Genomic DNA, 22,540 nt, shown 5'->3' on the forward strand with positions numbered 1-22,540 from the left:
CGGGCTGTTTAGCCATTGTGTGGCTTTTGTGGTGGGTTGTTTAGCCAGAGTGCCTGCTGAGGCGGTCCTTCGGGACAGATGGTCTTCGTGACGGTCCTTCGGGACGAGTGGCATTGGTGGCGGTCATGTTTAGGACATTTGTTTGGCTTTTGTGGCGATCCTGTTTAGGAAATTTGTTTGGCTTTTGTGGCGGTCTTGTTTAGGACATTTGTTTGGCCTTGGTGGCGGTCCTGTTTAGGACATTTTTTTGGCCTTGGTGGCAGTCCTGTTTAGGACATTTGTTTGGCCTTTGTGGCGGCCCGTGGGGCAGTGAGATGATCCTTGTGTGGTCATGAGGTATCCCAGTGAGGGGATATGTGGTTGGTAGGACATTGTGTTGTCTTACGCGAGCCACGGGAAGGAAACCTGGGTAGGGATAGGACTCAGACGTGTTCAGAATTGTTTGCTCGCGACTCTTGGGGGACTTCGGTTCTCCTAGTACCGCCATATTCTAAGACTTTGTGGCTTGGGAGTGTGGTTGGTATATCGACTTCGGATGACTATCCGAAGGCGCGTTGTAGGGTGATGACCTGAGAGACAAATATTGGATTTCTCCTTATACATTATGGCATGCGGGTTTAGGCCCGATGAGGAGCCAACATTATGGCATGCAGACTTAGGTCTGATGAAGAGCCAATAAAAACTCAAGGTTTAGGCCTATGAGTAAAGGAAATTCCAAAAGTTGATAGCAAATAACGCCTGGAGCGCGAGTCTATCACCTAGAGTGCGGGCCGTGGAGTCGGTAGCACATGAGTCCTTGGCTGAGTGTTGATCAAGATTCGAGAACAAATCTATTTTGGTGGAGGAGAATTGTAACGTCCGCAAACCAAAACTCTGCGTTTTGGGGGTGGGTGTCGATCGACAACCATGTTGGTGTCGGTCGACACCACTTATTCTGGTTCGACCAGATTGATTTAATTATCGATTTGAACCGGTTTTGTTTAGAAAAAACCATTGGACCAGGTTATATAAGTGAATTGTCGACCAGAAGGCTTTTGGAGGTTTATTTTGTTTGCCGCATTGTGGTTTTTGAGAGAAAAGGGAGAAAAGAGAGTTCTTGAGAGATTTGGAGCTAGGAAGGATCTACAGGCTTGCTAGGAGGGTTGGATTTGTTGCTCTTGGTCTGAATCTTCCTGCAAAGAGGTGAGTGCATGACCATGGCTAATCTAAGCCCTTGATTTCCTTGTTCTTGCTTGTTTGTTGTTGTTTTGTGTGTTTTCTTGCTGGGAATTGGATTATACAGGTTCCTAATGCCAGTGTTTTAAGTTTTGAGTATTGGACGATTTGGAAGAGGTTGAGAAACGAGATCCGACTCTCGGCTTCGAACGGATCGCAGTTGCAAGTGGAGTGTCGATTGACACCACTTGGTGTCGATCGACACCACTTGGTGTCGGTTGACACCAACAAGACGGCATCGATTGACACTGTGGGGTAGTGTCGGTCGACACTAATGCCAGTGTCGGTCGACACTATGCTGGTGTCGGTCGACACCTCCCTTCCAGTGAGACGATGTTCGTTTTCCTGGTTTGTGTGTTTTGTGTGTTGGTTGTTTTGGAACATTGGATCATTGTTGATTGTGTGTATAGCCCAGTAGATGGGAGGATTGCCTCACTGAGTATTTATCAAATACTCATGCATCTTAATTTGTGTTTGTGATGCACGTAAAGGCAAAGTGTGATCGTGGAATCATGGTAATGAAGAGGAAGATGTTCTAGGGACTCGATTGATTGTTTTCTGGCGTTGCTAGGTTGCTAGTGTTGGGTCTTTAGAACTTGCTAGGTTGCCGGTTTCTTGTTTCATGTCGTATTGACATTGGAATGGTTAGGGTTGGTTATTGGTTATTCTACTATGGATTATTATTGGATATTGGTTTGTTGGTTATTTAATTGGTATTTGTTGTTCAGCTGTTTTTTGCGATTGTGGTTAGGTGGCTAGTGGGTATGAGACCACTAGTCGTAGTTTATTTATTATTATTATTATTATATTATTATTATTATTTCTTATTTAAAAAAAACGGGTCAGATCGTTTCAATTATTCATATTGGTTTATTATTTATTAGTTATTGGTATCGTTTTATGTTATCCGCAGTTATGTGTTTGTGGTTAGGTGGCTAGTGGGTATGCGACTACTAACTTAGATTATTATTATTATTATTATTTTATTATTACAAAAGCGGGTCGGATTGTTTCAGTAGTATAGATAATAAGCGATGTGGAATCATGCAATGAGGAGGAGGATGATCAATGGTCTCGGTTATATATTTTGCTCTTTTTATATTTATAATATTGAAACCTTATATAGAAGTATATTAGGTTGCTGGATAGAATGGTTCGGAATGTTATTGTGTCGATAAATATATTGGAGATGGTTAAGTTGTATATGCTTCCATTGTGCATGTTGTTTGCTCGCTGTTGGTTTATTGTCAGTTGGATTATACTGTTTGGTATATTTGTTAATTAAATATTATGTGATGTTTGAATTTATATATTATTAAAAAATAAAATAAAAGTCGGTAGATTGTTTCAAGTTTATAAAACAAATTACTATATTCTAAGGTTACATAATGGTTTGTTTGGTTTTATAAATATACGTTAAATAAATATTTTTAACATATTTTAAAGTTAAAAAAAATGATATTGTTTACATAGATGTTTAGATGGCAGAATAAAAAAGAGAAAAACTAATTTTATAAAATAGATACCAGTCGGAGCGGATCACCAATCTGTCGTCTTCCTTATCGACTGCTCCGACTTAGTGAAGATGTTGTCTTTGCCTTCCGAGTGGCCAGCTTTTACGCCTTATCTGGAGGACATAATGGCGGATAGAGAGGAGTTTGCTTCTTTTTCATTGTTTCACATCCCTCGCTCTTAGAATGGTAAAGCGGATAATTTGGCGCGACATGTTCACACTGTTCTACACTTAGTTACATATGTAAACAATGTTCCTTCCTATTAGCTTGTTTGAGTCAATCTTGTCCTTTATTATCAAAAAAAATAGATTCCAATATATATATTTAATATAAAAAATATGCCGTGAGTTTAAAATAGAAAATAGAAACAGTTCTTTTCTTTATTCAAAAGTTTTTGTTCGTATAAAAAATATTATTAGGTAATTATATGTTCTGTACCAAATCTGAAATAAAAAAATTAGACACAATCGACGAAAGCTCCGATGTGGGAGGAGGAGGGGACCGTTTTCGAGACTGACACGTGTATATTCTTTCTAAGTGATCTCCAAAGACACAACTTTGGAACGTCTGATTAGTTCCACTAATCTCCATATAACAAAGGATTAAGAATCCCAACCACACTTGAGTTTATTGGAATCAACTCCAAACCATTTTAAAAGAAAGATATTATACACATATGACACATGAATTATTTCGTATAAGTCTCAATTTTATTGGTTGGTGATTCAACTATCACTAGTTAATTATGCAACTTATGTTTAATGTCCATAGCTTCGAGGTCGTGGAGCTTACTAGATATCGATATGTCCAATTTATACTTTCTAGATTAAATGTAAACTATTCGGCTTGTTAGCACTTAGCACCAAAATCATGAACTATATATTCAAAATATATATTATAGACGAGTGTTAAACACAATATAACCATATAATAAAATGATATTTTGGAAACAAACAACATCTAAATACGTAGTTTGGATGTTGCATGTCGATGTGGCATTTGAATGCTGAATCTTGATGCATCATCTAAATACATAATCGACGAGAGTTAAGCATCACAAAACATATCTATAAATTTGTTACATGAATTTTCATAAATCTTTCAATAAAATCTTAAGTATTATAACTTTACTTACGTGTTAACTCGTGGCGTTATGCAAATGATAAGTGCACCAGCAAGTTAATTATTAATGATTAAAATCAGAAGAAACTATGCAGTCATATGTATAATGATTCCTGAGAACCTAGCTAATGTTTAATGTTAGCATTTAGAATGTGAGGCCAAGAAACAACATGAAATAATCTCGAAATGGCTAATAGATTTGGGAAAGATCATGAAAATAAGAATAAATCTACTTAACTTTTCCAATATATTTATTGTTAGATTACGATCCTTTGATTAGTGTAGGTACTTTAATAAGATGCTGGTAACTTGGATACATGTTTCTCGAATGAATGATTTGTGAAATTAGTGCATAGCCTTAGGAATTAGAATCAACTTTTTCGTACATGTGATTAATTGATGGACCACCAATATAATATAACAAAGCAGACTTAGGACCATCATCCAATCAAGATCAACTAAACTGTAAGTACATATCAACAACAATATCTATATTTATGTGTGTATTTGCAACTACTCAATAACATGTGCATTCCTAGAGAACCTATATATGTTTTATATATATATAGTGTCAAGGCAGATTTTTGTAGGGTTTAGTGAGAGAATGGAACAAAGTGAACACATGAAATGACTTGGAAAGGTAAAGATAGTGAAGAAAATAGTGATTAGCGTGGGAAAGAGTTGTATGATTGTGTAGGTACCCCCGTGAACTTCTTCGAAAACTCGTGCCAAAAGTCTATATCTTCAATCAATAATTGGAGTTTATGGCACATAGTTTATTTCAAGTAAAGAAATCAACTATGTGGGTTTCAAAGTGGTTGCAGTTTCTTCTTCTTCTTCTTCTTTTTTGGTGTTATCTTTACACATGTGGTAAAAGTATCTTAACCTTTTGTTATGTATAAATTCCTTTTTTTTTTTTTTCTTGTCTCTATGCATTATAAAACCTCTTGGGTACCCTTCTTTTAGTTTGTTTATCCACTAACTTTAGGAAGTGGATTTCGCCTCCTCATCAATCACAATTTTTAGTTAATTTTTGATCTCTCACATAAAATTAGGGTTTTATAAAAAAATTACGACTTGATGATAACAGAATTTGATAAAAACTTATATATCCGTAAAAATATTATTACGAAAATAGATGAATGACGATAACTGAAACAACGAAATGTAAGTAGTTCCCTTTGAGAAAATTAAGTGGGGCTCTCACATTAGCTACAGAGAGTGAAACAGATTGAGAGGGAAAAGTGACAAGGAGAAAAATTTACTCAACTATAAAGTGGTCAATCATATTGAACTGTATAGGAAATATTATAGAAAAAGTACAGATGAGCTCACATGGTCTCTACTCTACTTGTAATTTTCTTACATTCAAATGGGAGCATCCCCAAATCCCAACTGTTCAAATTTCGATAGCTTCACTATCTTTTGTTTTTGTTATCATCATTCCAAATTGTCAAATTTTCTTGAGACCTCCATACATTTGAATAGATATTGCCTTGTACTTTCATGGCTTTACATAGGGATTTTCATCACACATTGGCTACCTAATTCAATAGTTTAGATAATTAGAGATCGAGTTATATATGGCTTATAACTCTTTATTTGTTTTCTCTATTAAATTCCACTTGTTGATGCATGCCACCTGAAGCAAAGCATACCATTTGATCTCACTATAATAATTCCAGTGATAATATATGTATATATATATATATATATATTTATCTAAAGAGAGAGGTAATTCAAGTTTAAAAAGTTGGTGACATGGATGCTTGCAAGCTAAGGCTTGGGCAAGAGTCCAAGCTTTTTTGACAAAGACCCTATTTTTCACGGCCTGCAAAATTCATTTTTAAAAAGTATGTGTCAGTTTTATATCAAAAAGCAATTTAGATACAATGCAAGTTGTTTTATCTTATTCATTTGCCATGTTGGTTGAAATAAAATATTTCTTAAGAAAGCTGCGTTCCTTTAGTTTCGAAAGTGTACCTCCACATGATAATGTGTATTTGGTAGGGTACATTTTCATCAATTTTCAGTAGGACTATTTTAGTGTTGTCAAGTCCAAATTCGAATAAAATGTTAGTTCAAGTATAGATGATTTACTTTATGATGAATTACCATTGAATTGTTGACATAGAAGGAAGAATCACCTTTGAATTAATCTGGATAACCAATTATTATTTATTTTTTTCTAATGATAATAAATTTGCTAACGTACATCCACGATACTAAAATTACAAAGTAACAATAGGAGAAATCATTAGTATACATTTATTTTGGTTATCCGTTATCTATTTAAAGTAAACAATAAACTATATACGTCATTCAATATTTGATCTAGTTGAGAAAAATATATCACGATTATTTTGCTTTTCGAATAGATAATATATGTATATGTATAGTTCGAATGGATACATCATAGAATAGAACAATTATGGAAAACATTTTTTTTTACATAGGGGATTCTTGTCAATGTGATGGAGAGAAGCATCGTGTAGTTTTACGTCATTTTTTTTTTGTTTTCTCGTTTATTTCAAATATATTATTGATGATGGTGTTGTATTGTGATTGCTTCATGTATTTTCTACGTACTCTTGGTTTTAAAATTAATAAAGATAGACGGTTAAAAAGAGAATGATGGAAATAATATAGCAAACTTACACTTTTTTTTTTTGGGTTAAGAAAGTTCCTATAAACTTACAGTTCTTCATAAAGCGTAAAATCATGAAAACATACATAAAATGAAAAAACAAAAAAAAAGGAACAAAAAAACATCGATCCTACAACAATTTTTGTTGCAGGTGAAAGCTAATTAATTTATTATAGTCAGGAAACTGGCTATCTTCCTCTTAGTGACATTTGTTTCCATTCCACGAGTCGTCTCAAAAATTCTCCTACCTATTCAGAAAACATTATTTAAAAGAATAAAAGTTGTTATTCCTCAGGAAAAAATAAGAGAATAATGTAAATTAAAACTCATAGAACAAATAACTAATATTATACCTCGGAAGGTTCTTGTAGAGAATACGTAGCAGTCGTTTCCTTAGGAACTTTGGAAACAAGTATACCAAAGCCTTCTCCTCTCTTTCTCAGTACCTGAACCAAACAAATATTTTAATTAATTTATCTGTAAAATTAAGAAAATATTTTAAATAGTGTCGAAGATTGGTAAATATATATTACCTGAAAAGCATCCTCGTCCGTACGATCATCGCCGATGTAGATGGGCAAAACATTCTTAGAGTTGGCAAATCCTAAAGATTCGAGCAAGAACTCGAGAGCTTTGCCTTTATCCCATTTGATGGTTGGTCGAATCTCTAAAACTTTTCTTCCTTGGGTTAACCTCAGTTTTGGATACTCACTCAATATCGACGTCACGTGTTCCGCTACTAATCCCCAATCCTTTTGATCGACACAACGGTAATGTACGGATACGCAGAACTTGTTGTTCTCGACGCTTGCTCCTTCTACGTCTCTCATTTTCTCAACTAGACACTTTGAGACCTGTTCAAACAGAGTTTGTAAATTATTTTCTTAGTTAGGACTTAGAAGAGACCAAATATGTCGTTATATTAAGTAGCTTAAATTTGACGGATATATAAAATAGAAAAACTAGGAAAAAGGTAGTAGACCTGGTCAATCATAGGCAAGAACTCATTCGCCGCTTGGAAAAGAACACCTTTGTTGTTCTGTATTGTTCCAAAAAACATCAAGCCCTTGTTAGTCTCTTTATCAATCTACATATATGTTACATATATAATATACGAGTGTTTATGTAAAGTACCTTGTTATGTTTGGTTTTCTTGGAAGGTCCTTTGATGTCCATTCCATGGCTACCGGCATAGTAAAGTCCAGGAAGTTTCACAAATCTACGAACCTACCAAATATAGAAACGAAGAAACGCGTGAGTTAATTTTTTTTCTAAAATAACCAAAGGACCCTAAACCAAAACTACACTAATCAAAACATGTTAACTTTTTTCCTATGCTAGTTTGAGAAACAAATTTTAAAACGTACGTACCTTATCACGGCATCTTCCAGTGACGATTGCGGTCGGGAAATATTTAGCCACGCCTTTTACCGCATTTCTCATCTGAGAATCAAAAGTTGTTAAGAAATATGGTAAAAACTTTAAAAGCAGAGGAATAACAAGTAAAAAGAGGGCAAACCTCGTCAGACATGTAAGCTCGTTCCGGGTCTTCTACAATGGGAGATAATGTACCGTCATAATCAAGAAACATGATAATTTGTTTCCCTTTCGAAGCTTCAGCGATTTCTTCAAACATGCTTAAAGCTGACGGGTGTTGAGCCATCCAAGAAGAGTGTTCATCCTCCTTGGACTCCGGTAGGGAAGATATGTTCCCTGGTCGGGTCCTGGTAGGGGAAGAAGCCCTCATGGCTTCGATCCAAGTATTGATCCTTGTTTGACTTGGGTCGGCCTCAAGTTTTTGCACAAGTTTCTTACGGGGAATGCTGATGTAACGGCCACCGCCGGGAGAAAAGAGAGATTGGTTTGGAACTCTAACCGCTACACCGATGCTGGCTTTTGCATCGGGAATTAAGGCATTATGGTTAGTCATTAGGGGCTTAGGGAGAAGAGAAAACACAGAAGAAGTTAAAAAACAGAGGAGAGGGGGTTTGGTGTGAGAAAGACAAGTTGTCAATGTCTTAATACATGTAATGAGAATAGACTTAATGTGTGGTCAATTTATAAACTTTCTCTCAAAGAGTGAAAGAGCTTCCTTCTTGTACTTCTCCTGCCACATCATTCCTATATGCTAGTTATTATTATTATTTTATTCCTTAGGAAAAAAAAAACTATATCCCTATTTTTTTTCTTTGTCGCATATTCCTAGTTTTTACGTTGATGTTGATACAAATTTGATAAAATAGGAGCTAATACCTAATTATTTTTGGAATTTATTTCATGACTAGAAAATTAGAGGATTTTGGTCCACAAGTTTGGATCATTTTGCAAACAACATATTGTATTTAAATTCAAATTCGACAGCACTTAAAACATCGTTTTAGCATATAATATCTCAAAATGTTACATATAATATCAATAATTCATCACTTGTTTATAGTTATATACAGAGAAATTTTATGAAAATAGATTTCAAGGTAATGAAAAATATCATTTTAGTCTAACAAATTATGGGTGTCCCTAAACCGGTAGTTTTTGTGTTCTTTAGTTTTTTTTGTTGTTGTTTGTGTAATATATTAATGTGTTGTTTTGAGGTTTCGACGTAAATGAGGAGTTATATATATAAAATAAATGAGTGTTACTAAAGTGGTAGCTTTTGGTGCAAGTTGCGTTCTCTTTGTATTCTCTCCTTTTCTTTGCTAAAGTATTTTTTCAATTGTTATGGTTAGAAGAACTTAAAGAGAATAATACTTTAAAACCCCGAGCTTGGTCCGATATAGTGCATAAAAAATTACTAAACCAAATACAATACAGTAATACACATGAAAGTGGAGGTTTTCTAGATCTCTGTATTTATCTTTAATTAAAGAAATCTCATTATACGTATGCCACAACGTTGGTAGTTATAAGTCGAACCTTAATCTTGGATAGTAAGTTGAAAATTAGATTTAGAATCCCAAAGATACATATGCCACAACATTTCTCCTGAACCAATGTATGGCAGGCTACGTCTTCTCCAGTTAGCCATATATCCATTATCCATACATTGTTGCGTTCATTAATTTATGAAAATTAGGTCGGTTGATCTGGTTAATTATTCAGAAATAAGATATTTGATCAACCGTTATACCATGTTAAAAAATATCAAAGAAGCGAAGAACACTCAAGACTGTGAGTAATATTTATGCTATATTCTTCACAAACTTGATACAATGTTATATATAATCAAAGAGATACAACAACCTTTTTATAAACGAGGGGATCACAAAAAGATATTGACAAAGTACGGAGGAAATATCAATGTTGAAAGATTTGTTTGTTGTTAGAACAGTAAGTTATGAATTGTAACATACCAACAAGAACAAAAATATACGACTAATTGTCAAAAATGAGTTGGTCTATTTTAACGTATTAAGTGTAACTAAAAGCTGAAAAGAAGTATACTCTCTAGCGTTGAAGTAAAAAAGTACTCTAGCTAAAGCGTTCAGTTCCAACGAAACGAAACTGTTGGAATCACCTACGCGGCTACGCCTATGATTTTATAGATTATAACGTCTCTTGGAACTGTATTAGTGCTGTCATATCGTTATGCAACTGTTTTTATACAGTATTGTTCTGCGGCGATCTATATGCACTAAATCAAATTTTCTCTTTTCGTATCCACAAAGGGCACTACAAGTTATAAACAGCTTATACTTTATTTAAACTTTCTTTAGTTTGTGGACCATCTAGTTATTGGTTTATAACTCTCTTTTTTTTTTGTCATTATTTATAACTTTTTGTATGAGAAATTAAAGAGGAAACTAAGTGTAAATGAGTCAGCACGTTTTGGCTTACTATGAAATATCACGAAAACTATTCAAGAAAATTAAGATCTCCGTCCACGAAAAGGACATACGAATGCGACATGATAATTCGTTTATCAATCACATTTTAAAACTATATAATAAATTTTTATTTATTTCTCTTTCGGCCAAACATTAAATTTTCTTTCTGATAGAAAGCACACGGTTACAGTTTGTCGTCAACGAAATATTTAAGGATATTAATTTAAATGCAATACATTTCTTGTATGCTTATTTATAATAATTTTTTTTGTTAAAGTGCTTATTTTTAATAATGTTTTCGTGGAAACTTCGACTTGCTTTTTAATTATCATTGAAATAGTAAAATCTAGGTTGAATGTAAAAACATTGACATATAAGGTAAAAGAAGAATAACAAAAAGGTGTCACGCACGCGGCACGCGTTAGTGTGAAAGTGAAACAACAAAAAGACTCATAGTCAAACTATGAGGCTTGCGTGTACATATACGCATATGGTGAGATAGATCAAGTCTTTAGTCTATACGCATATGATATATCAAATCCGGGTTCTATGTACAATTTTGTCAAAAGCGTGAGAAAGGCGTTAGGCAAAGATTTTATATAAAGTAACTATTTCGTTATTAAGAGGCATTGTTGCCGTATGTATTTGTATATACATATATGTACATGTGCACAAATGTAGTTTCCTAGTAACTTCATAAAAGAAGACTTTTGAGTTTTGACGTCGGTCACGGTACACGAATTTTAGTTTCTCTTATTGGTCGCATTAGTTTCGTAAACGGTCAAAATATTCTTAGAACTTACGGTCTAAGATTCTTTTCTTAGACAAGGGAATAATGTTCGTACAATAATCATGGGAAAAACTGTCGTCTAAATACAAAGAATGGGAAGAAATGCCTCCGTGAAAGTATATATATTTGTTACGTCATATCGTATTGCGTGCATGGAGCCACGTTAGCATCGCCTTGATTTGAATTTGTATGACAAATGAACTGATTCTAACTATGTACATATACCTAAACTATTTAGAAAACTAAAATAGGAATCAACCTAAAAGAGAGACTTTATTGGAAAAAAAGATGCCAAATGAGACGGTATATAATTGGCCTTCTTCGGCTACTTGTCGGAAAGCAAATTCTAAACTGTAGAATCCACGTGCGTTTAATTTACTATATAGTACTGTAATATAAGGTTTTTTTTTGTATTTCTTGTGTCTTGAGTATGACCATAAAAAAAATAAAAAAAAAATTGACCATTAATAGTTTCTTTTACGTGTAGAATCATTAATTGACTTCTCTAGGAAGTAATGCTCGACGGTCTTGAGTTTGCTATTTGTAGTAGGTAACAAAGGAGCACAAGTGTCGTTTGCGAGACGTGCTCGTCTCGGGTTACGTACCTAAACCTCTCTAGTCTCTTTCGCGACTTTCTTTCTCCAAACACTTTTTCTCACACATCCCTAACTTTTAAACGAATGGGACAAGTATTCTAGTTAAAGACCGTTTAAGGTCGTTTAATATGTAAGAGAAAATGGTTCATTGCAAATTTCATTTTGAGTTTTTTTTTTCCTTTTGAGAGAGTTAAAACAAATAGTGAAATTATTGTGATGCTGCTTAACGATGGACCAATTTGTATGGACAATCCAAAAGGACCAAAACTCCAGCCGTATAACATTATCTGCCTATGCATGATGAGTCACAGCTTCTATGTTAACTATGCGAGGTTGTTCACGGGCTCTATAATTTCCATCATCTTAATTAATGTCACAACGTTAAAGACAATAGACTTGGTTATCTCTGTTATGTTGGGTTTAATTGGTAACCATGTACCGTTTTGGTATGTAATGTACCGCTTTCACAATTTCTAAACACAAAAGCGATATCAAAAACGTTACCAAATACATTATTTTCAGCTTTTTATACAGCTTTCATGTATCATTATTTCTTATCGTTTGTATTATTTTGTAACAGATTACTATTTTAACTTACAGTTGTTTTTATAGCTTTGATGCGTTATCAGTTGAACTAGTTATCGATTATTCTTCCACGTTTTGTCATCTAGTGTAGTTAATCTTTTTAAAAAAAATTTGCCATTAGCAATGTCTTTTTAATTTATCGTTCCTCCTTTATATACTTTTATACTAGCTTATATTAGTGAATTGTGAGATTTTGTTGGCATGTGATGTGATGTTACATATCGTGCTAGTTTATGATTGGGCCCACGAAATTATGTTCCAGAAGTGCTAAGCCTACTTTTCTTGAACATCCAAATTCGCACCTTTCATGTTATACTTCGCATATCCACCAGTTTGTTTTTTCATTTCATCCTCCTGTTTCGTACAATATATTAATATCAACGATTGCAATTAATTGGAGTTATAATATGTTTCCTACGTTAACCTTAAACTAGTGAAAGAGTTCGATGTTTAGAAAAAAAAAAAAAAAGCGAAAACATTACAAGAGTTTGCTGAATAAATCTTTCGCACAACGGCCACAATTTTTTTTTTTTCTTGTTAATATATATTACTGTACAAAACGTACTCTCGTTAATAAAACTGTTTAGAATTTTTTGTCCAAAGGACTTATACAAAGCTAAGTTTCTAAATGATATACACAAAACTTGATGACAAACAAAAAAATGATACACACAAATTACGCTAAAACTTTTTTCAAATTTTTTTTTTATATCATGCCACAAGCGATGATATATATAGTATTATTATCCAAAATATGGTTCTTCTAATATCGAGCATTGCCCTCGGACCATAAGTAATTCATCATCCTTTGGTGAAGAGGCAGATGACCATAAAATTTTGGTAAAGTCGACAAAATATAACATTATTTCAAACTTCAAATAAATCGTGACCAAACAACGCTGTTGAATGGACGTAGTAGAAATGACTCTGCGTTTTAGTATATGCGACGGTAATTAGGTATCCGAAGTTGATGGATTTGATATGTAATTTATACTTTGTTAAAAGTGTAAATCATTTTTAAGTTATACCGCATTCTTGATTTATCCATATTGACACGAAAGTTAAGGTTCCAATTAACACAAAATTTTGCGAAATATCCATATGTGAAGCTTTAGATCTTATTTACGTAATTTTTAATGCAAAATTAGCATGCTTTATTTGATGGATAGAAATTTTGTCGGTTATAAAGTGGAGGTTGAGATCTTAGGCCAGATAGGGACATTATTTGTTATGCTCTAAGATCTTTTCATTATTTTTAATTTCTTTTCGAAGCAGATTTTTGTGGCTCTTGAAATTAGAAAACCTTTGATGATCACCAAATTCCATAGCTCTTTTTTTTTTTCGGCATAAATGTATTTAATTAAGAAGAAAAGCCTTTTAGTTTGTCTTTGTCGCTTGTTAAGTGTTTCATAATTTTAATATATATGTTACTGGAAAACTCTCTTATATACTTTACAAAATTAGAGAAATATTTATTGTAGAGGAATTTCAAAAATTTGGTGTGGACGGTTAATTATGAGCCAGTCGTGTATATAGAAAAACTGTTAGATTGAATTACTAAAAAAATTAATACAAATTTTTAAAATGGATTATTTCTATATTACTTATGTTTATCTTATTAATTTTTAATATAAAACAGAAAAAAATCTGGTAAAATTTTCTGTTTTATAACGTTTAATGGATATATATATATACATGATTTTATTTTATTTATTTAGTGTTATATGAAATCTAAATTAAACTTAATTATATATCGTATTTATTAAAATAAACCTATAAAACAGAGCTCGTGTTCATGAATAGTCGAATTGAGCTAAGCAAAAAACGTATATTTTACTGAATATTGCACTGAGTACTCTACCTTATCTCCTGATGGCCAGACATATCCTATATTACTGGATTATTTCCAAGCACACGATCTTCATGACTAACAAAGTTAACCGTCCCAAAGATCTTGATAATCTTGGCTGAAGAGTTTTATGTTCAAATATGAAATTAAATTATTGTTAATAAGTAATGATACATATTGACATATTGTAAGCTAGATATATAATTTTATGTAAGCTAGAGTATGATTCACAAATATGTAATAGTTTTCTAAAGTACACCATATGACCATAATGCATACAAAGAGACTGATTAGTTTAGCTTAACATGTGACTGCAGATTGTTAATTTAAAACGTTGGATGAAGATACAATTATTTTACACATTTTTTTTGATAATTTTCTTTCATCAAAAATAAACTTCAAATTATTATTGACTTTAACAAAATGTAAGATTAACAAGGTGTCAAGANAAAAAAAAAAAAAAAAAAAAAAAAAAAAAAAAAAAAAAAAAAAAAAAAAAAAAGATATGTCAAACTGTAATAAAGTTTTTATAAATTTTAAAGTAGTAAAGTGTGACTAAGAAAAATTAGGCTTTAGAGACTTTACCAAAACAAAAAAGAGAGAATATTTTTATTGTTCTCAAGTTTGTGACCAATGTTTTTGTAACGAAGTATAAGTTTGTGACCAATGTTTTCATTGATTGTTTTCTTAATGAAATAGAATATATTCAAATCTTACGTATTGTTCTTGTGCATGATATATATGCAAAAAGCAAACAAGAGTGGACAGGAATCTTTGGTTCATATTGTAACAGTATATTTTATTGTTAAGCTTAAAATTAACATGGGTACATTTATTCTAGAGAAAAAATAATTAGGAATAATTCTATTTTGATTTAGCAAAATGCGTATATATATTAACGTTATGACAAATTAAATTAACCTGAATATTAGGTTTACGAAAATGGACCCAACAAAGATTATTTAAATTGAAAACAAATTAAACCTTGCTGCCAACAAATGAAATAATATCAAATAAACCGATCAAAACCCTAATTTAGCAATTAAACTAGAATGAATGAAATAAACAGGAATTTACTAAAACTAAAATTACATATATATATACTTTCTCCGATTTTGTTTACATGTCGTTTAAGGTTTTTTTTTTTAATTGCTTGTCATTCCCACTTATTAAGATAAGTTTTCTCAAATTAGCCTTATTCAAAACTAACACAATTTGTAAATATATTGACGAGTCACGTAGCTTAGTCACGTTGGATAATACGAAGAGTCATTTTTTTTTTCAACTTGTAAACATAAACATACTCACTTTTCTTCACTTTCAAACATCTAGATAAAAATGGCAAATTCATTCAACAATTTTTTGAAGGTGGAAGAAAATCATGATGTTGGTGTAATGGTGCATAGTTTTGATCTCAACAAAATCCCATTTGAGAAAGAACTTCACTTGAACGAAGAGAATGCTGATGTTGATCCCATTGTGGTGCATGATTTTGATCTCAACAAAGTCCCTTTGGAGGAAAAAGAAGAAGAACTTCATTTAGGCGTAGAGGTTGCTCATGTCAATCCCAACGTAGTGCATGATTTTGATTTCAATAAACGCTATTACGACGATGGAGAACTTCATCCTAAAAAAGAGATTCAACATTTGATACTGCAGATTCTGAAGATTAATTGCCCAATAGCTTTCTAGATTTGAGATCCATTATAAAATAATTTTATTGATGTTCAGTTTCTTCTATGTCCTCCAATTATTCATGGCGTAATAATAATTTTCTACTATTACTAGAGTGACTTGGTCCATCACGATGTATCTAACAAAAATATAAATCTATAGATGAATAGAAATCTGAAATACCTCAGATACTACGTAGATACCTCAATCACTAGTTTGCCAATATCCAGCAAGACAAAGTCCGTTAACCTCAGATAAACCTGAGGAGAAGCCAAAAAGAAAATGGAGAAGGGAACAAAGAAGCCTGAGCTTCAGACACAACAATCAAACAACAAGAATTCAGCTGGACAAGAAATTCCCTTTACTCATTCCACAGAACAATAACATGATTACATGACCTTTTTTGAAAATGTTATCTAGTAAGATGGTATACTACACAACCAGTACACAAAAATATTTACCTAAACAAAAGTAAGACCGGACCATCTCCATTTGTCATTTCTAGTAGTCATAGAAATCTACAACCGGTAGTTAAATAAGAAGCAGAGAGATATATAATGATAGCTAGTTTCATCAGCATACACTTTGATGTTTGGCTTCTTGCATAAAGGCATCCTCTTGAGGAAGAAACTCATACCAGAATCATTGTCAGCTCCAAGACCTCCACATTGTTAGAAATGTTTGCTATAAAACCCAACTCCATAAGCTCCTCTCTGGACAATATATATTCCAAATTAGCAACCTGCTTTTAAATACATCAATCAAAAAAAAACAAAAGAAACAAGGTGAAGGAAAACAAACCTGAGATTTTAAATTAGAAGGAGAAGAGAGATCTTTGTCAAAGACACGGTCAAGGTCGAGAACAGCACAAAGAAAAAGCTAAACAACAAGTAAAACATGAAACTTAACCTAAAACTAATAACTGAAAATAAATCATGCAAATAAAAAGTTAAGTAGAACCTGAAACTAAAACCGTACCAAAATTATTCATAAACTCTTTTTATTAAGGAAATCTGAATAATTCTTATGATAAAGAAGAATGAGATAGACTAAGCAAACCTCACATTTCTAGCTGGTTTATTACATTTTCTACTATAGTAGAATTATATATTATTTGTGAAGGAAGAAGACCCTCTCGCTCCAACGCTTCTTTCTTTATATGTGGGATTTTATAGTTATTAGATTTTCCAATTCTCATTGTTTCTTGCATGCACAGTTGCAGAGTTAAGAAACTGTGGTTTATCTTTCTCGGCGGATATGCTTCGAAAGTCGTATTCACCGCGTGAATAAGCTCTTCAATGTTCTACGGACATACCTTATGTTGTAATGCTTGGATAGCACTAAAAATCCAAGATCAAGAACATTTAGATCTGGAGAATTTGGCGGTTGACACATCAATCGAATGTCAAAACCATTTTGTGAAGCCGCATCTTGAAATTCTACATCGCCATGAGCCACATGCGTTCTTGAGTTATCTTGTTGAATAAAGATAACTTTTCTCACATCCTCACTAGGCCATTTCTCACGAATCTGGGAAAGAAATTCTTCAAGCAAACATCTTCTTATGTCGTCTCTTTAACTGATGTAATGGGTTTTATTTCCATAGTCCCAACTTCTCTGTTTCTACTCCGTCTTTATGCAGCTTGAAAAGTGGCAAAAGGAAAAACCCCAATCTTTCCAGAAAAAGTTTTGATTCCTTCATCATCAAATCTCGGACGAGCCATTGCAACTAACATCATAACTTTTCCAATGAAGTTCTTTACTTTGAATGTCCGTATGGGGTCTTCTTCTTCAAGAAACAAATAGTAGTTCTCTTTTCTTTTGGTCATATAGAACAACTTTTCATCAATATGCACAATGTTGTAGATATCAATAAATTTTAGTTCATGATTCAAACGGTTAGGATCCAACATTGATAGACAAAATCGTAACCTAGCTACCTTGTTTGAATCTTTCAGATGTGGTTTCAGAGCATTAGAATGACGTTGTATAAGACCTTCTTTCACACGTTTATATAATGTTGAGTGACTTATCCCAAGGGCTTCAGCCAACGTCCTCAAAGTCGTCTGTCGATGTAGAGGTGTATCAATGATTCATTGTATGTCAATAGGAATTTTCTTGCGCCCACATCTATTTTTCCTTCTTTGGGACACATCAACCAATACACCAGCGTGAGTGCCTTTAGCTTGTTTCAATATTCTTTGAACCGTTCGAATATGCATCCTCAGTAAATTTGATACCTCTCTTTTGGTACTTTTACCCATTTTTCCACTCACACTCCTTTCAAGTAAAGCGTTATAGACTGCCCACGTATGAGCGTTATTGTAATCCCTTTTCTTTCTAGTCGTGATGTCACCGTTTGCGTTAAGACCTGCTCCAAACCGTTAATTTTTTATAAATCAGCACAAAGACCATCAAATATCAATGCATACATACGTCATACTTGAAATATAAATACAAGTTGTATTTCAAGATAACAAGTAAACTTACCTTGGTCTCCAACTAAGTGATCTTGATTCGGTTCATTTTTGTTTGGTCTTAGTCCAAATGGAGAAACACGAATCGACATCAATAATACTATATGTTTCCCAAAAAAAACAAAGACAGATAATGATTCAATTTACCTCGTATAGCTGCTCGACATCTAACTCTATTATTTCAGAATCCTCTTCCGTCGTACTCACGTTGAGATCGATTACAATGGTACTTTCAGAAGATGCTATAATCCTTACAGTAGGATCCCAACTTTCAATATCTGTTTCCTCAGCCACAGGAACAGTGTCACCTTCCTCTCTAAAATCTCCATTTTCAGAATCATGATCGTCACTATTCGCTGGAATGGTATTCAAATCAAAGGAATGATTTTTATTGTTTGAAGGTGAAAAGTTTAGATCAAAGTTAGCAATAGAGAATGATTAGTAACATGACATGTTACAAGTACTATATAGACACGTCAACAAATTTAAATTGTAGTAGTGGGAGTATATTTTTGCCTCCATTATTTTCCTTCTTCTAAGTGAAAATTCTTGTTTCAATCTATTTATATTCTCATACTCTTAGTCAAAACGTGTTTACCTACCTATCTCGTTAAATTGTAAAGAATACTAAAAGGTCAGTATTCCAATCATTAAACCCATAAAAATCAACAAACAAATGCTAGTACTAGAATTACCTATAGACTTTAGATAAAATCAACAAACAGATGCTAAAAAATCAGCTACTTGATCCCATAAGAGAGCACTTGATCTGAATTACTGAGATTTGAACCTCTGCTAGAAGAGGTATCCTCTGAGGAGTCCACTCTGCTGTTTCAAAAATCTCTTATCTCCCTATTAAATCTACATATCCCTTATCAATTCAACATATTGTGAACTGACAAAATTACATTTCCTTCTTATTTTCCCATTTTTTTTTATTTTTAATAATTAAATTTGAAGAAAAACAAAAAAACAAAATCGAGCTTGAGCTCGAGCTCCCCCTCTCCACTGCTGTCAAGCTCCCCTTCTCCATCGGCGTTGTGCCTTACAGAATCTACATTGAAGTTGCCTTCAAGTAAGTTCTTCTCTTCATTTGTGGATTCGTAGTGAATTGCAGAAATATAAATTGATGAGAAGGAAAGATATTAATTCCAGAATCTGCATTGAGCTCGACTCCATTATTAGGGTATGTACATTTGGTGTTATTTCATTGTTTTTAGTTCGATTAAGAGTTTGAATTACCAAGAAATAGATTTCATTTGTAGAATCATAGTGAATTGTAGATTAGAGAACTCTAAATGATTCAGTTTGTTTCTGTTTCGCGATAGTTGAACTTGGTAAAACTGGTATCACTGTTTTATGTAGTATAACTAGTTAGAAAGTAAAACTGGTATTACTGTTCAATGTAGTACAACGAGGAAAACTGGTAATAACTAGTATAACTTGGTAATACTGAACAGAGTTTTATATTCTTGTGGCAGGATACAATGAACGTCAGCATACATTTTAAATGTCAAGGTCGCATGTATAGTTTAATGATGAAGACATCGGTTGAGAAGATAACTTTGTCGATGGTAGAAGCTAGGATATACAAGAAGCTTGCATTAGATGAAAGTGAAGTTACACTTCGGTTGACTTACAATGCACTGCTGGTGGAATTGGGGATCCATGGACTATTATTGACGATGAGGATATGCAAGTTTATCTATCGTCCATTGATAAGGAGAGTCATAGATGTGTATTGTATGTGGAGGTCATCACTAATCCGGAAGAGTCCATGCAAGTGACGAAAGTGGTGAAAAGTTCTACTGGTATGAACTATGATGAAGTAGGATGTAATGTCATCACTTTGTATGTAGAAAAAGAACAAGTTGAGCCGATAAAGGAGGTTGATGGTAGTAAAAGTAAAACTGATGGAATCGTATCTTGTGATGAAGGTGTGGATAACAACATAGGTAGATCGGATATGGGTGATGAATATGTAGAGCCTCCACCTGTTGAAGAAGCTAGTCGGTTTGTAGAGCCAAGGGAAGATGGTTTGGGTTTGAGTCTCCATCAAGAATTTCCTAATAATAAGGCACTGCAAGATGTGGTGAATAAAGCCGTATTTGTTCTTAGTTATGGTTTTGTTATTAAGAAGTCTGATCCTGTATGTTTAGTGCTTAAATGTACTAAAGATGTTTGCAACTAGGGTTTACGAGCCGCAAGGGTTAGAAATACAGATATTTTCTCGATTAGAAGATACACCAAGATGGATACATGCTCTCTAGGCAAGTCAAAGTAGAACCAACATCAACGTGAGAAGGCATGGAACACCATAATTAGTTCCAGATCTTTTGCATGATCATTTTTCAGGAAAAATGGAAACTCCAACTCCTAAAATGATCATGGATCTTGTGAAGACCAAATTAGGTGTGAATATATCATACTCGACAGCGTTGAGAGGAAAAAATCAAGCTATTACAAATTTGCGTGGTAGCTCTGAAGAAAGCTACAAGATGTTGTATTGCTATTTGCACATGTTAGAGAAGGTGAATGAGGGCACAATAACACGTGTGGAATTGGATGAGATGGAAAGATTCAAGTATTTATTCATAGCTTTGGAAGCTAGCATTGAAGGGTTTCAAGTAATGAGAAAAGTGATAATTGTGGATGCAACTTTTCTCAAGAACGGATATGATGGTGTACCATTGGGTGGTATACTCGATGGTAAGAATGATGCAAGTTAAACTTGGTTTTTGGAGATGCTGAAAACTGTTATACCAGACACTTTTGAATTAATATTTATTAGTGATAGAAATGCAAGACTTATCGGTGTTGTAGCTAATGTGTATCCCCAGGCTCATCATGGATATTGTATATGGCATTTGTCTCAAAATATCAAAAGTCATGTTTCAAACATCAACAAAGACGTAGTCGCATGGAGATTCATGGAGGTGAGTAGGCATTACACAGTGGCTAATTTCAACAGTGCATATATTGCGTTTAAGACATGATATCCTTCTACTGCGGATTATCTTGAGGAGAGTACCGTGAAAGAAAAATGGGCAACGTGTTGTTTTCCTGAAGAAAGATACAACTTATATACAAGCAACTGTGTAGAATCTATGAACAATTTCTTCAAGGATGCAAGAAAGTACTTTGTAGTACCTCTGCTTGATATAATCATAGCGACATTTTCTATATGGTTTATTGACCATCGGAAGGATTTTGTGGCTGGATCGATTGAAAACAAAATGGTGCCTTTAGTGGAGAACATATACTCCACAAATTATGGCCCGTTGCTGAGAAATTGATTGTGACAGAGCTAAACAGTTTCGAAATTGAATACAATGTCGTCGATTGTGATGGAAAGCCTTATAAAATTTGCAGTTGCAAGGTATTCGACATTGAAAGGTATCCTTGCTAACACGTTGTAGTCGCTTTTATTGTATTCTTAAGGCATGAAGATAAAACTCGTGAGATCAAACTACATGATTTGTGTTCAAAATATTATTGGACACAACTGTGGGCAATGGCGTATTATAGGACAAGATATTTAGTGCCAGACAGGTCGCAATGGGATGTTCCAGATGAGATCAAAAACAAAAAAATCATACCTCCGCCTCGGAAAAACAAGCAGGGAAGAAAGAAAATGAAAAGGAATCCACCGGTTGGGGAAAGGCGGCCAAGGACACAAAATAAGAGGAGGCCGAGACAAAGAATCCAATGGTTGATATTTGGGAATGGTAGTAGTAGTACTGTTTGATAAGATGTTGACCTATGTAATACTATATTTTGGTTCTGTTGCAACTTGGTAATACTCGGTAATACAATATTTTAGTTCTATTGCAACTTGGTAATACTCGGTAAAACAATATTTTTGCTTGTGTTATACTCTGGTAAAACAGGTACAACTCTTACAAGTGGTACAACCGGTACAATTGGTAAAACTATGTTGATTAAAAATATAATTATTTTAAAAAAAATTGAAAAAATATTGGTTCGACGTATTTTTGGGTTTGAAAACATCATAAACATATGCTAAAAAAAATTAACCAAAATAAATTACAAACTATATCAATTTAGGTTGTTATCAACCAATCTAATCAATATGTTCCTTATACTTTTATGATCACTTTTTAAATAATATCCATAAGCGGATAACAAAGTTACAAAAATTAGTGTTTTACAAATATGAATGCATAAAACACTATAAATCATACCTTAAACACTAGAAATCAATTGTATAACTAGAAAAACAAATG

General features: G+C 33.4%; 1 protein-coding gene across 1 annotated transcript; it reads right to left on the minus strand.

Moving 5' to 3' along the window:
* LOC104777489 (probable trehalose-phosphate phosphatase D) lies at positions 6,472–8,530 on the minus strand. Its single transcript, XM_010501755.2, has 7 exons — positions 8,018–8,530; positions 7,870–7,941; positions 7,633–7,725; positions 7,481–7,537; positions 7,032–7,352; positions 6,852–6,944; positions 6,472–6,746 (listed from the first exon to the last, which is right to left on the minus strand). The coding sequence occupies exons 1-7, from the start codon at positions 8,426–8,428 to the stop codon at positions 6,687–6,689; spliced, it is 1,107 nt and encodes a 368-aa protein (XP_010500057.1). The 5' UTR covers positions 8,429–8,530; the 3' UTR covers positions 6,472–6,686.

This window comes from Camelina sativa, chromosome 3 (assembly GCF_000633955.1).
Source record: "Camelina sativa cultivar DH55 chromosome 3, Cs, whole genome shotgun sequence".
Taxonomy (NCBI): domain Eukaryota; kingdom Viridiplantae; phylum Streptophyta; class Magnoliopsida; order Brassicales; family Brassicaceae; genus Camelina; species Camelina sativa.